The sequence below is a fragment of the Hyalella azteca genome, unplaced genomic scaffold (genome assembly GCF_000764305.2).
Source record: "Hyalella azteca isolate HAZT.00-mixed unplaced genomic scaffold, Hazt_2.0.2 contig5438, whole genome shotgun sequence".
Lineage (NCBI taxonomy): Eukaryota > Metazoa > Arthropoda > Malacostraca > Amphipoda > Hyalellidae > Hyalella > Hyalella azteca.
In genome coordinates this window covers 456,305-471,638 of record NW_025935628.1, presented here as the reverse complement: position 1 = coordinate 471,638, position 15,334 = coordinate 456,305, and the positions used below count along the sequence as shown (strand labels likewise).

Genomic DNA, 15,334 nt, shown 5'->3' with positions numbered 1-15,334 from the left:
ATATCTATCGTTCAACTAAACCGCAGCCTTAGTGTTTGTTCAACCCCTATGCGCAATGTCGTATAGGTTTCAGCCAAATAGATGCATCGCTCTTATAGATATTTTATAGCTGCCACGTCTCCAGAATGCGGGTCGTGAAATTTCTACTTAAAGGCCTAGAATGACTTGCATTTGCATTTTCTTCACTTCTCCGGAGACCTGAAAGTTTATGTTTCTCGGTGCTATAAAGATTCTTTGAATTTAATTTCTAACCTCGCTTGAAGTTAACAAAGATCTACGATACGAGCGTCTTTCTAAGTGATTGCTGCGAATCAATGCTTGTTTCATATAAAGTTAACAGTACTACTACTCAGTATTTTCAAACTTCTTCCTGCAATTTCTCTGTCCTTTGTTACCTCGGTCGAAATTTATTTGCTTGATTTTCGTAATATTTTTCTATGAGAACATTTTTTCTACACCGTGAAGTTATGAAATTGTATTTCTTATTCATTTTCAATGGCAGAATCACGGAAAAATATCCGTACACCTCTTTGGTGAAAAGCTGGCATCCAAGAAAAATAAAAACCGATACCTGAATTTGATGGACGAGTACACACTAAAGCGGCGAAAAATCACTTTTCATACTACGCCTGCAACCGATTACCATCGTGGCCGGAACTTTAGAACTCGGGCGTGGAATAGCGTAACCATGGTTTTTAATGTTATTGTGATTAGACTATTTGCTCACTTCTGTGTTAAGACAACGAAGCTTGTAATTGCCTACGAGCCTGTCAAAAATATGAACTTCAGGCCTAACCCAGCCTGAGACTCGTTGGTGTAACGAAGGCCTATTGTTTTAGTCTGGGTCTTGATAGCGCCAGTGCCTTAGTGCTCTACGTGTGTTTCTACGTCTCGCGTGTGTTCCAGAGCTCTACGTGTGTTTCTACGTCTCACGTGCATTCCAGTGCTCTACGTGTGTTTCTACGTCTCGCGCGTGTTCCAGAGCTCTACGTGTGTTTCTACGTCTCGCGCGTGTTCCAGTGCTCCGCCTGTGTCCCAGAATCCTGTATGTGTCCGGCGTATGTCCCAGCGTCTCACGTGTGTCCTAGCGTCTCACGTGTGTCCCAGCGTCTCACGTGTGTCCCAGCGTCCTGCACGTGTCCCGCGTGTATCCTGCTCTCTGGCCTCGCGAGGCCTCGTCTTGTAATCCAACTCCGTCCGACCGCCTGGAGACTCGTACGCTCCTGGTGCTGGACACTTGCTGGTCTCTGCTGGTGCTGGACACTTGCTGGACTCTGCTGGTGCTGGACACTTGCTGGTCTCTGATGGTGCTGGACACTTGCTGGACTCTGCTGGTGCTGGACACTTGCTTGACTCTGCTGGTGCTGGACACTTGCTGGACTCTGCTGGTGCTGGACACGTGCTGGATTCTGCTGGCGCTGGACACTTGCTGAATGCAACTTGTACAGGACACTTCCTTGTAGGAAAGAACATATTCTATTCCTTAATATTATTGATCTTTGTGCGATTATATCTATAAAGTTAACTGTAATATGAAGTAGTCACAAGAGGGAAGTGTACTGTATGTGAGAAGCCTCACGATGTCATTTAAAAGTCGAAGTCTTACAATTATAGCTTAATTGCATTAGTCAAATAAGTACAGATCTAAAATCAGTAGGATTCATCATCAGCAATCGTATCCGTGATCCTTTGCTCTCATTCTAATGCAGGTTTTAAAAAATTAAGTAATATTTATTTATTATAGTCATTGAGTTAAAGGTGTTTAAAATCGTGCGCAAAATGTTAGAAGGAAAGCTATTAATAAACGTATAATTATGAAAATTGTAGCTTCAGGCTGGATTTGAACGACAAAATCCGTGGCATTCTGTTTTTTTTTTCTTCATCTGCACGCATCTTGCAGTATGAATGTTCAGTTACATCGATATTTTGTATTCTAAATCTTTCCATTTTAAAGTGAATTAACTCGTATAAATTAGTTTAAATAAATTTGTGCATTGTTCTTCTCTCGGTCTTCGTTCGAATATTTTAGTCTGTTTATGTAAGACTGCAGGAATGCTTACGTTAAATTTGTTGCACGTACTGTTGTTAGGTTCGAAGATATCCGTTTTACAAATTTACAGTGCATTTTAATAACGTTTATACAGGCCTTGTAAAAACATTGTTCTGATCAGCCATAAATTTCACAAAATAATAAAGATCTTCTCAGATTTTTCAAGAGGTTACCTGTAAAACGAATGAAAGATAAAAAGAAAATAAATTAGTGGCATTCTTCACTTATTGATTTCAATTCTCGCTTCCTAAAAAAAATTTTACGGAGGCGCATGGCTTTATTAGAAAAATATATTTTTCAACTCCTACAGAATATAGATTACACGAACTAAAATTTGATATTTTAAATATAAAATTATTTGGAAAGAAAAAATTTCTGTCGGACCACGCGACAGGTTTTATTGTTTGTCGGTTCACTGCTCATTGGATCGATTTCCGTCGCCGCTGAGTGGCAGTTTCCTTTTACTGCCGTACTGTCTTTACAGAAATAAAGTTTTTCATTTTAAATAAAAAGAAACTTGCAGTTTGTATCCACTTTATTTTTCCACTTTGTACAAGTTTGGCACAGGCTACTGTAACGACGGAAAATCTTTTTTACGATGATTGTTTTAAAATATTTTATGTTTTTGTATGCTTTTTAACTTTTTAATCTTATAATGAAATATATGTTCCCTGAAGATGTCAAAGATTCCTTCTGCTTTTGGTGTAAAAAAGGAAAAATTACTATTCACGATTGAATTTTTACTGGAATCTTCTGGCTTCAGCCAAATTGGATTTATGTCGGACATCATTTATAATTAGTCTTCAATTTCATGTGTAATAATAAAGTATGTAATGAATCAATAATAGAATTTAACATTGGTCTTGAAGATCTTTTGCTTTTCTAATCCTATATAACGTTTTTTAGTGATACCTCTTTATAATTATAGTGTATCATGCGTGTATTCTGACGCGTGTTGCATATACTAGCTCGTATTGTCATCCCTATGGGGTGATTTTGCCTCCCCAAGCAAAGCTAAGTCTTTTGTGTCAAGTCTTCTAAGTCTAAGTCAAGTCAAGTCACTAAGTCTTTTTATCTTCAAGTTTTTTGTGTTCGTATTTCCTCCTACTTTATTAGATGCTAACGGAGCTTCTGAATTTCCAGCTTCACAGTCTGGCCATTTAAGACTTCAAGATACTTTTGGATGATGAATGCAATTTTTGGAGGAAATTTGTGATGATCGAGAACTTCAAGCTCGTTAGTGATGTTTGTTCTGAAATTTTTCGTGCCTAATTGCTTTGTATTTAATGCACTAATGAACATTGTACAATAAAAATACTGAGACTACGGTACTTCATCATGCGTATGATGCCTAGAAGTTTTATAGTTTTTTCGCGGAAAAGTTTTAATGAAGGACTTTTATAAATGTTGAACCTTCTCGACGCTTGAGTTATGTCGTGTGCTGCATCGGGTAATTGATGTTTGATGCATTTGAAAATTTTCCAATTTTCAAATTTTCAAAATTTTGATCTCTTTTATCATTGAAAAAAAAATTGTGTATTGCTCTGATATTCCATTGATGTTGCTGTATCCCAGAACTCAGAGAATGTTGGGCGAACATACTCGTATTCTATTCATTTGTAATATAATTTAGTTTTTAGGAATGAGTTTTTCGCTGTGTATTTGAATTAATTTGATAAATTGCTGAATATTGTAGCTTGAAATTCATTCGATCTTTCTTCCTTAATTTTCTCGAATCTTTTAATACGGTCACCACTATAAATAAACAAAATAAATGCGTCTCAGATTTTAATTAATTTTAATCTTTATTACGTTTTTTGCTGCCTATTGTGACGTGTGCTGTTTTTTCCAGGTATTTTTCCCAGAGCAAGGAGGGATGGGGATGGAGGGAGCGCCTAAAGTCATTGTTATATTAAAATCTTTTAAGTTCATCCCTCCCAAATATCGAGGCTCATTCGGGGCTGGTTTTAATTATCGGAGCAAAGCCTGGAGTTGGTTTTGCATTAGCGACCTGCCACTACGAGTCTCCATCGCTGCTTCTTTCATCTTGCTTCTTAACCAGGACCTATACTTTCAAAAAAGTTAAGAGATCGTAAGTTCATCAGCCAATCATTGACAGCCTTTCAAGCAAAATCCACCAATCATTGACAAGAAAATAGAGCGTAAGTACTTACGTTCACTTAGCCAGTTTTGAAAGTATGGCCCCAGAATCTCTACTGCTTTACGCAAAAATAAAAGAAGGCAAACAAATTACTTAGAATGAAGAAAATTTTATTCATTGTTAAGATAATATATGCCTATTTGATTAATGCAAACCATTCGATTATTTTTATATTGCCCTATTTTACATTTCATGTGTAATTAATTTAATGTTTCGTGTGCCTATCATTACATTTGAATTTTTGAACTGTTATTAGGCTGTCTGGGATTGCTCGGGCTTGATAATTATGCTATTTTAATAATTAATAATTATGCAATTGCGTCATTTCCGTAATCTTTAATCCATTTGATTATAAGCAACTATGTATTCTAATTAAATAAAAAAAACTTCAAATTCTCATTTTACGTCGAAAATTGGACTGCCATTTTACTCTCCTTTCAAGTGTGGAAAAAATTATTTTCGGTCCTTAAAATTAAGTTTGTCTTTACCAATTGCGCAATCGATTTTCAATTTTTATCCAATCCTTTCCTTCAATCATTTCCTATTCTAAAAATTACTACTTAAGACGGTGGTGCCAGACTTTAAACGCACACACCAATGAACCTATGAACTTTGCCCTTTTACGATTTGGCGATAGCGAAATTGGTTTTTAAACTCTTCCGGAAAATCGCTAATTTGTTACTTATTTTTTTATTAAAAATGGTAACTGTCATTTTAATCTTAGAGCGCATTTATATATATATATATGTTCGAGCAAAATGCGGGTAAATGAGCCTGCCACGAAATGTCTTGTGCGAAGCAATCTTGTTGAGGTTTGTCTCAAATTTGACGCTGTAATTAGTTCATTAATGGCACAAAATGTAAGCCACTCCATGTCGACTTATGTTATCAGAACTGAGATTCTGAAGCAACAATAGTAGAAGAACTGAACTGACCGCACTGGTGACTAGTTTGCTCGATCTTCAACGTGGACGTTCAATGAGTGTTCAATCTTAGCTGTGAAACTCAGTTGACTGATTCTTTCTTTGAAGAAATAATGCAAGCTCAAATCATAAGTGCAGACGAATCCGCTTTTTAAATAATGTCATTCGTGGTATATACATATACAGGGTGTCTCAAAAAAACTATATTCAACTTTGAACTTTGAAATCTGTAACTCGAAAAGTAATAGAGTTAAAAAAATTTGGATTATCAGGATTTGTTTTCTATGTTTTCTCCATCTCACCACCAAAAATCAGACAAATCGATGTAGCCATAAGCGTTTGATAGAACTTTCAGTGACGTGTGCTAAAATCGTGCTTGCGCAAAGTTTTAGTAAGATTATTTTGCATAATCATTACGATGTCTTGACATTTTTTTCTTTTTGCTGTTTTATTTTTTGTATCTTTTATGAGACAAAAACATGGCAATCTTTGGTGAGAGGCAATCATGGCAATCTTTGGTGAGAGACAATCATACAAAGATTGCATGATTGTCTCTCACCAAAGATTGCAATGATTGTGTCTCACCTAAGATTGTCATGATTGCCTCTCACCAAAGATTGCCATGTTCATGTCTCACCAAAGATACAAAAAATAAAACGACAAATAGAAAACATGTCAAGACAACATAATGATTATGCAAAATAATCTTACTAAAACTCTGCGCAAGCACGATTTTAGCACATGTCACTGAAAGTTCTATCAAACGCTTATGGCTACATCGATGGCTTATCAACATTCTATTCATTCATTATCAACATTCATTCATTATCATTCTATCAAACGCTTACCGTATGGCTCCATCTCTCCGGTGGAGAGATGGAGAAAAACATAGGGAACAAATCCTGACCTTCCAAAATTTTTAACTATTACTTTCCGAGTTACAGCCATTCAAAGTTGAATATCGTTTTTTTTTTGACACTGTATAATACAGCTGTAACTGGAGTTACTATACGAGACCCTCGGCAACTACTACATACGTATATATATTGCACGCCTGAGAACAATCTATATGTGAATAAATTTTATGTTGTACAATATTTGCAGGTCTATTGAATGCTCACGGCCGATGTGAAAAAAACAGTCGCTTCATTCGGCTACAAGTAAATTTCTACGAATAACTTTCCGAATGGCTTCCATCTTAACAGGTCGTATAAATAAGGTTTATCTGATTATAAATTGCTAATTTTTGAAAAAAATCGCTCCAATACGAAAACTTAATTGTAAAGGTGACAATCGAGTTGAAGTGATGAATGCGCGAATTTGAAGTAAAATCTTTGCAAAAGATACCGTAGTTCATATTTTTTATTAAGGACGCTTAATTTGTGAAGTGAAATTTATCGATCCTCTGAATTGTACAAGAAAAAGAAATAAATCAAGAATTCAATATTGAGATCATCATCGTAATTGATCCCATGATATATTTTTTGTTACTATAAAGAATCCAAAGTCTTACTGACAAACGGAAACAGAGCTCGCTCACGAGTGGACCGACAAAAGTGTATGCCACTTCATAACGTGATCGGCTGACGATAGTTACGTACACTTTAAACGGGAGTGACCGACGAAAGGTGTATGAAACTTACTTCATAACGTGATCGGCTGACGATAGTTACGTACATTTTAAAAGGAGTAAAGCAGTGATTATATTGTCGCCATGTACGGCATTCTGTGTGAGAACTTGGTTGAGTACGTCAAGTTCCAGTATGGGGAGGACAAGTGGGAGGAGATCAGACATCTCGCCAAGATTGAATTCCCCGCCTTCTGCACTCATCAAGTCTACAGTGAAAATCTTCTGCCTAAATTAGGCAAAAAAGCTGCCCAGGTTCGAAAGTATGGATTCAGGTCATATTTTCAATTATATAATACTACGTTTCCTCTGTCTGATTCTTAAAATCTTTCATGTTTTTTTCTCATTTTCGTAGTTTATACTCTCATTACTAACTTATATCCGTGTTCTGTAATATTTTTCTTCTATTTAAAAGAATCGGCATAATTAATTTGGGAAGGTTAACTTCTGTTATCCTTACCATCCAATGTTTTGCATTAACAGTATATTCTAAACTTCGAGTCTGAAACATCAAGCGAATGCAAACTCGGTCATTGAAACAGACATGAAAGTTTCCAAGTCCCACAAAAAACTAATTTTCGAAGTCAACTGAAGTCAAATTGTTTTCCGGCTCCTTTGTATTCCCTGTTATGAATTTTAATATCTTCCAAAAGTCTACGGCAATAAAACTTGTTATCCAAACAAAGGGTTGCGCTTACTCTTATTTTGAGTCGGGCCAAAATTTAACGGTAAGAATCGCTTGTTTATCCTGTTCTTCATTCATGAAATGTAAGGAATTATGCAGCATGTTTACCCTGAAAGAAACAACTGAATAAAGATGACTCTGTTAAGCAAGTCAGAGCTTGTCTCTAAAATAACGACTTACAGTGAACGGTCTTTACTAATTTTGCTTCAAATTGTCACTTATTTTTTTCTTTTCACACCTACTTGAGTTACTTTTCTGATTTACTTTTTATTTCCTAACTTTCATTTCTTTCTAGACATACTATGTTATGTCTTTCATTCCACACTTATTTTATTCTAACTTTTGTTCCTTTCCAGACTCACTTTGATATCTTTTTTGACTCGGTTCAATTTTGTGACATGTCTATTTACGACACACAATGATCAACTTGAGTCTTTAAATAAAATCGTCTGGAAAACTGACATAATATAAATTTTATTTTATCATACTTTATTAGAATCCCAGCGAGTTAAATTGACTGATTACTCTCTTTGAATGTACACACAGGATTCACAGTGTTTTTTTACAGAACCGCAATACATGCACTTCAGGTCTATAGCAAATCTTGAATGTTGAAGAATATTTCTACACGATATGTTTTATGAGTGTAATTTTCCACTACACAAATTCCACCGAAATGTAATATTTTTATCCGATTTTTATTGGGTAGTTGCTACTTATAAAATATAATGTGATTGCTGGAGTCTCCAGACACTTCTATTGAAGGATTTTGAAATTTTTTGGTGTAATGTGGAACTATTTGTAAAATTTCGCGCCACACACACTCAACTCAACATTTGAACACGCTTATGACCGCAGCGTGTGTCACTGATTCAAGATTCGCTTATATGTGATTCGCGGCATGCCGGTTCTCTTCTATGAATTTATTTAATGCTTGAATCCTGTAATCGATAGAATTTTTCAATTTATAATTCGTAACTTGGAATTTTGCTGTTGTTCATACCCTTGTAAATAATTAATAAGTCAGGAGAAACTATACTGTTACTCAAACATCGATGATTTCCAAAATTGGAATTTTATCTTACCAAATTTTGTCTTTTGATTTTTTCTCATCTTTTTCAATTCATAAATGATCTATGTAACCTTGCCCTCCTGAACGCACTTGCCTCCTTTCATAACTTGCAGGTTCTCAACACGACGGAAGAAGAGTTCTTCTTCGGCATGGGCGCTTACTTCGTGAGCTTCGTGGGGCAGTACGGGTACGACAGAGTGCTGTCCGTACTGGGCAGACATGTGCGCGACTTCATCATGGGTGAGCTATGAGCAGGAACTTTTAGGATTATGTCTTTGACAACTCATCAATAACTTTATCAAGCATGAGCTAAGACAATTGAGGAACCTTTTGACTTGAAAGTTAATGGGTGAGCTAGGATCAGGAACTTTTAGGATTAAGTCTTTGACAACTCATCAATAACTTCGTCATGCATGAGCTAAGACAATTGAGGAACCTTTTGACTTAAAAGTTAATGGGTGAGCTATGACCAGCAACTTTTAGGATTAAGTTTTTGACAACTCATCAATAACTTCATCAAGCATGAGCTAAGACTAGAAACCCTTAGAGTTAAGTCAGGGTTAAGTCCTCGGCAAACTCACCCATGATTTCATCATGAGTGAGCTACCGAGGTTGAAAAAAACAGTTATGGATGGGATCAATTCCTGTACACAATATTGCAATTATTTATAGGATTGCTATATTAATCCCAACCCAAATACCCGCGTTTTCGCTTCGTCAAAAATTCTATATCCTGAGATTTGCGTTGCGTTCTCCCCGAGGTCTGGACAACTTGCACGAGTACCTCAAGTTCTCGTACCCTCGTATGCGGCCGCCCTCTTTCTTCTGCGAGTGCGAGAGCAGCACCGGCATGCTGCTCCATTACCGCTCCAAGCGCCGTGGCTATGCGCACTACGCCATGGGGCAGATCAAGGAGGTAAGTGCGAGAGCAGCACCGGCATGCTGCTCCATTACCGCTCCAAGCGCCGTGGCTATGCGCACTACGCCATGGGGCAGATCAAGGAGGTAATACAACACCGGCATCTCGCTTGCTGCCTATTATATCTTTCTTTTTATTATGCATTTATTATATTATACCCTTTTACGACATTCTTACTGCCGATTTTTGTGCAACTATAGAGGTGCGTTAGCAGCGGTTTCTCGTTTGCTGCCATTTATAGATGTATTTTTCGTATATGCATTACTGAAATTATTTTGTATTTTGCTATGAACTTTGAATATTTTTATGCTGCAGAGTAAATCAAGGTCACTTTGTCAAGTTTAATTCGCAAACTTATACTTCTGTTTTGTGCATCCTGTACGTTTCTATATGACATACATAACTATACAGACAAATTTGCAATTGTGCTGGCCTTTTAATCCATATTTCGCATGTACGAATTATTCATATTTTTAATTTCATTCTGATATTCTATAGATTTTTTTCCTTAATTTATTTGAATAATAAGTTTTGATGCAATGGGGCATATCAAGGTGGTAAAATATTGTGAGGATACCTATTGCCGCATATATTTGATAATTATTCATTTTTGATCACGTTCATATTTTTAATAATTATTTATTTCTTTATCACGTTCATTTGGAAAATAACTAGATATTTCATTCATTTCAAACTTCAATTCGTATCATGAATCTCGTTTTTTTATCATAATTTTGAGTATTCCGAAGTTAATTTCTTCATTATTATTTTGTTCAGTAACGTATATTCGACTTCTGTTCGGCTAACAATTTTCTCAATATCCCAATCCTGCAGCGTTAGATAATTGTCATTTTACATGGTGTATTCAATTGAAGGTGGTGCGTCATTTAAGGTGGCGCGTTAGATATTCATTATTTTACATGATGTATTCAATTTAAGGTGGCGCGTTAAATAATTATTATTTTACATGATGTATTCAATTTAAGGTGGCGCGTCATTTAAGGTGGCGCGTTAGATAATTATTATTTTACATGGTGTATTCAATTAAGGTGGCTCGTTAGATAATTGTCATTTCACATGGTGTATTCAATCTAAGGTGGCGCGTCACTTCTACAACGCTGACTTGGAGATCGAGCTGATCCGAGAAGACATGCAATTTGACACCTCGCACGTGGTCTTCCAGCTCACCTTCGACAACGAAGCTTACTCGAAACAGATGAACCTGTGTCAGCTCAGAGCTGAAGATAACCTTCCACTCAGGGGACACATAATATTCGAAATCTTCCCCTTCTGTCTTCTATTCAAGTAAGTGTGATTTTCTCTCTATAAAATTTTTCCAGAAATGCCTGGAAGGTGTATTTTCATACAGGAATTATTCTTGAATTTTCATTTATTTTGTGCTTTTCTTGGGTACTTGGTAAATTACTCAGTCGTAGCTGATTGATTTATATTAATGTAATGAATATTTTAGTGAAATGTATTTAAATGTATTTAAAAGTAAAATTTTTACAATTTTCATTCGACCCGTAGGATGAAGATCTAAAATTGTATTTATTTACAAATGTGTAAAATTTCCACGTTCTCAGAAAATTCATGCTCTGAGTCATCACACACATTGCCACTCTGAATTTTATATCAAATTGCTCGACGAATTTAATGCAAAACTTCACCTAATGTAACCGTAGGCGTCAATGGCGCTCTCCCTTTCACTGCTCATATTACTGTGCGTTTTTCTTGGGATGCTTATTAGGAAATTACGACGCTGCTGATTTGTAACGCTTTTTGAACCAAATTCTGAAAGTAAATCTCACTTTTTTTCTCGAGCAGCACAAACATGGTTGTGAAGTTCATCGGAAATTCTCTAATGCAAATACTGCCCGAACTCGTCGGAAAAAAAGTCACGGATTGGTTCGACGTCGTACGGCCTATGGTTGAATTCAAATTCGATAACGTGAGTACCTGACATTTTGAAGTTCTTTCCACTCCTTTTGAAGTAATTTTGAAGTAATTACACGCCTGGAAATTTTCGCGCTAAGTTCAATGCCGCTACGTGATTTTTTTCTTACAAATTAAAAAAAATTTTAACATGTAGATTTTCAAGCCTTAAAAATGTATATTTTTCGAGCATGTTAGTCGTTTCTTGTCGTTATTTAATGAAAAAATTGTTAGATGTTTATTAAAATTAAAAATTATTCTTGTCCCACCCGCGAGAGCGAAACGCCGCACACTCCGTACATCAAACAGACTTGCTCGTCCACGATATTGTTTCTTGTTTCATTTTAGCCGCTAACGAAGAGGCAATATTAGTAACTTACGACTTTAATATTGCATACTTACGAGGTGCGAAGAGCCTGGTTCTAGCTGCTGCGTCTTATCTACGAGGAAACAATGGTTGCGTCGGGGTCGTATATGTTACGACAAGATGGCTGTCGACGTGACCGCGTAAACAGCTTGTCGTTATGTGGTGGCGATGAACTTGGACCCTGCAAGACACTGCTACGTATTTTCTTTAGTATTAGTTTGACATAATATTGACTCTTTTTTTATTTTTGCACATCCAGTGATTTGGTTTTACTGATATAGGCACCTCCCGTGACATGGTTACCTTGTGACTAGGTGTCGTTCAGTCTTGCACCTCCCGTGACTATATAGGTTTCCTTCAGTCTTGTACCTCCCGTGACTAGGTCTCCTCCAGTCTTGCACCTCCCGTGACTAGGTCTCCTCCAGTCTTGCACCTCCCGTGACTAGGTCTCCTCCAGTCTTGCACCTCCCGTGCTGGTTTCCTCCAGTCTTGCACCTCCCGTGACTAGGTCTCAAGTCTTGCACCTCCCGTGACTAGGTCTCCTTCAGTCTTGCACCTCCCGTGACTAGGTCTCTTCCAGTCTTGCACCTCCCGTGACATGGTTTCCTTCACTGTTGCTCATCCAAGTGACTATGTCTCCTTCAGTCTTGCACCTCCCATGACTAGGTCTCCTCCAGTCTTGTACCTCCCGTGACTAGGTCTCCTCCAGTCTTGCACCTCCCGTGACTAGGTCTCCTCCAGTCTTGCACCTCCTGTGACTAGGTCTCCTCCAGTCTTGCACCTCCCGTGACTTGGTCTCCAGTCTTGCACCTCCCGCGACTAGGTCTCCTCCAGTCTTGCACCTCCCGTGACTAGGTCTCATCCAGTCGTGCAACTCCCGTGACTAGGTCTCTTCCAGTCTTGCACCTCCCGTGACATGGTTTCCTTCACTGTTGCTCATCCAAGTGACTCCATTCACTCGAAGAGCCGTCAAAAAAATTTCTGAGTTACTTGCGTATTTTGCCCGCGATGGTGTAAGAAATTATGGGTTTCGAGGAATAATACCAGAATTGAAGCTTAAGTATTGTAATTACTAAAATTATTTGCTCTTTATAATCACTATAGACAAGTACTTTTTTGTCCGTCTCGGCAATGGTTTCTGTTTAATAGTATAGAAATGGACAAAACAATTCGAATGTTGCAATTTTGAATGATTATTTCGACGATTTGGTCGGCTTTTTCAAGTACAATTTAAACCCGATTCTATTAACAAGCATCACCGGAAAAATTCGTAACTCCTGAACCAGTTTGTCAGGGTGCCCAGTACAATTTAATAATTAATTCAACACAACTTCAGTGAGGACACTAAAAATTTTTCTGAAATGCTGCTGAATTTTAGTATAGAAGAAACATATGTTCCTTAGCAACGTGTTCTTTTTTGACAAAAATTCAAATTGTAAGTTGTAACAAGTCATAATATTGACGTCAAAATCTAGATCATGTATTTTCTTGATCATTTATAGTCTACTTCATTATTCATGCACATCTTCCACGTCGACAGCGCAACAGTAAATTTTGGAATTTTATTAATGGTGGCTATGATCCATGCTGTGTTTATAGAGACATGGAATGCATAATAAAAAATTTTGTGCTGCGTCCGCTGCTATTAAAAGGTATAAAACTTATTCCCAATTCCTGCTGGATTACAGTATACGAACTCAAGTTCGGCCTTGACTTGAAGAGAGGCTCAGGCTGAGGGAGCTAAGCTCCCTATAGGACGGACTTAACTAACCTAACTAATATCAAGTCGGAATTACGACCAATGTAGTTGTACAGGCCTCGAGTAATAGCATTAGAGTGAGGGGTCAATTAAGTTCGCTGTTCTGATTAAATTCCGCCTATTAAGCAATGAGATACGCCCCTATCATTCGACCATCATGGAACGAATAAATCGCGGCCAGATTGATGGCGGATCTTTGATGATGCTATCGAGTCGAATAAATCCTACTGCAATTAATGTAGGATTTATGAGGGAGACGTAACTAATCTTTTCAGACCGCCAAGTGTACAGAGAAGACACGAGTCAAAACAAAGCATATACTTTAGGTTGAAATACCCATTAAACGATTTACCTTCTTCTTAGTCTGGCGCGACCGTCTCTTCACGTGCATCAACTTATTTGCTAAAATTTATCTCGTCTAAATTGTGTAGGATGTTTGTAATTTCGTACAGAATGAATGCTGCAGCACTGGAAGATTTTCCTCAATTTTGAACTTCTAAATTTGCCTCTGTACGCGAAGTATGACAATTTCACACTCGTAGCTTGAGGTTTTTTTAGTAGTTAATTGTTTTTTAAGGAGAAGTTTCTAAACTGATTTATGCTAGTGTAGTGCAAGTGAATATATGCAGTCTTATTCGGTTCACTTTTCAACTGTTTTAACTGTAAATGTTACTGAACTTATATCTACTATTGCACGTTTTCAAGTTCTCTTCAATATGGTTATTGTTTTGTCTTAATAAATGAAATTAATGCAAACTTTGTACAACTTAGTGCAACCCTCCATTTATTTGTATAGTTTACTTTACTTCAGTTATGCAACAGTACTATATATAGGCTTTACTGCATTTTTTTTATTAAATTCTTGATTTTAAAGAGAAACTGCATAATGAGATTCTAAAGATACCTTGTATAGTTAAATTTGAATATCTTTCTGCGTGATTTTTTATTCAGTACGAGTATAGAAATTAACATCTTTTGATTTTGTTATTTAAAATCCTATAAAATAACCTCGTTTCTTATTGAAATCTGGGTTAAAAAAGAATTGGATTTTCGGCCACGTGGTCGCGGAAAAATTACAATGGTGCAAGTTAAGCGAAACGATCGCAAGCGCTGTGCAACGGCACGAAAAAACCCAATGCTTTAAATGCAGTTTGCTTACGCGGCATTTGTGGCACGTTTGTCTTTCTGCCGATTGAATTGGATGGAGTTTTCATTGGTCACCCATATCTCGCGCTAATTGAATATAATTGAATATGTATAGTGATTAGTAACGCACCCTGTAATATATATAATTGTTATGATCTATATAAAAAAGTAAATGATGTATCTCTGTGCTCATTGAATGATATTTTGATCGTGATTACATAAGTTTGGCTTGAATATGTTGGAATACCATATAAATAGTTTCTGTATTTAATTGTATGAGTAAAATTTGTGAATGGTTTATCAAAGATGCATACCCAGATCCTGCGGCGAACGAACAACATCTTCGAACTCGTGACGTCAGAGGAAGCCAAAGAATATCACCTAAATCAACGCGAGAAGAGCTACCGTAGCAACTCTAAGTTTATCAAAGACGAGTCCGAGACCGAGGAGGACGAGGAGTCTAAAGGACTCACCCTCAAAGGTGAGGCCCAGTGGTTACAGTTCAGAGTACCAAGATTGGCGCAGAGAGGCGCGGGTTCGATCCCAGCTCTGTGCGCCAGTTTCTGGTCAGAATCGGCAAGGAGGCCGGGCGGTTAAGCACAGCAGAATTGGAGCAGTGAGTTGTGAGTTCGAGACCGCAACAAGCTGTGAATGTTCTGCGATGTTAAGAATCGGCGACAGGCCTACGGC

The 15,334-nt window shown here is 37.2% G+C and overlaps 1 protein-coding gene across 1 annotated transcript in view; it reads left to right on the top strand.

Moving 5' to 3' along the window:
• Positions 1-6,389: 6,389 nt before the first annotated feature.
• The window catches only part of LOC108682535 (soluble guanylate cyclase 88E), a 21,360-nt gene continuing 12,415 nt past the window's right edge, over positions 6,390-15,334 (top strand). Inside the window, exons 1-6 of the mRNA XM_047880481.1 lie at positions 6,390-7,016; positions 8,632-8,758; positions 9,280-9,434; positions 10,534-10,742; positions 11,265-11,388; positions 14,951-15,125. Coding sequence (XP_047736437.1) covers positions 6,849-7,016; positions 8,632-8,758; positions 9,280-9,434; positions 10,534-10,742; positions 11,265-11,388; positions 14,951-15,125 — 958 coding nt within the window. The 5' untranslated portion in view covers positions 6,390-6,848. The remainder of the gene's footprint in view (positions 7,017-8,631; positions 8,759-9,279; positions 9,435-10,533; positions 10,743-11,264; positions 11,389-14,950; positions 15,126-15,334) is intronic.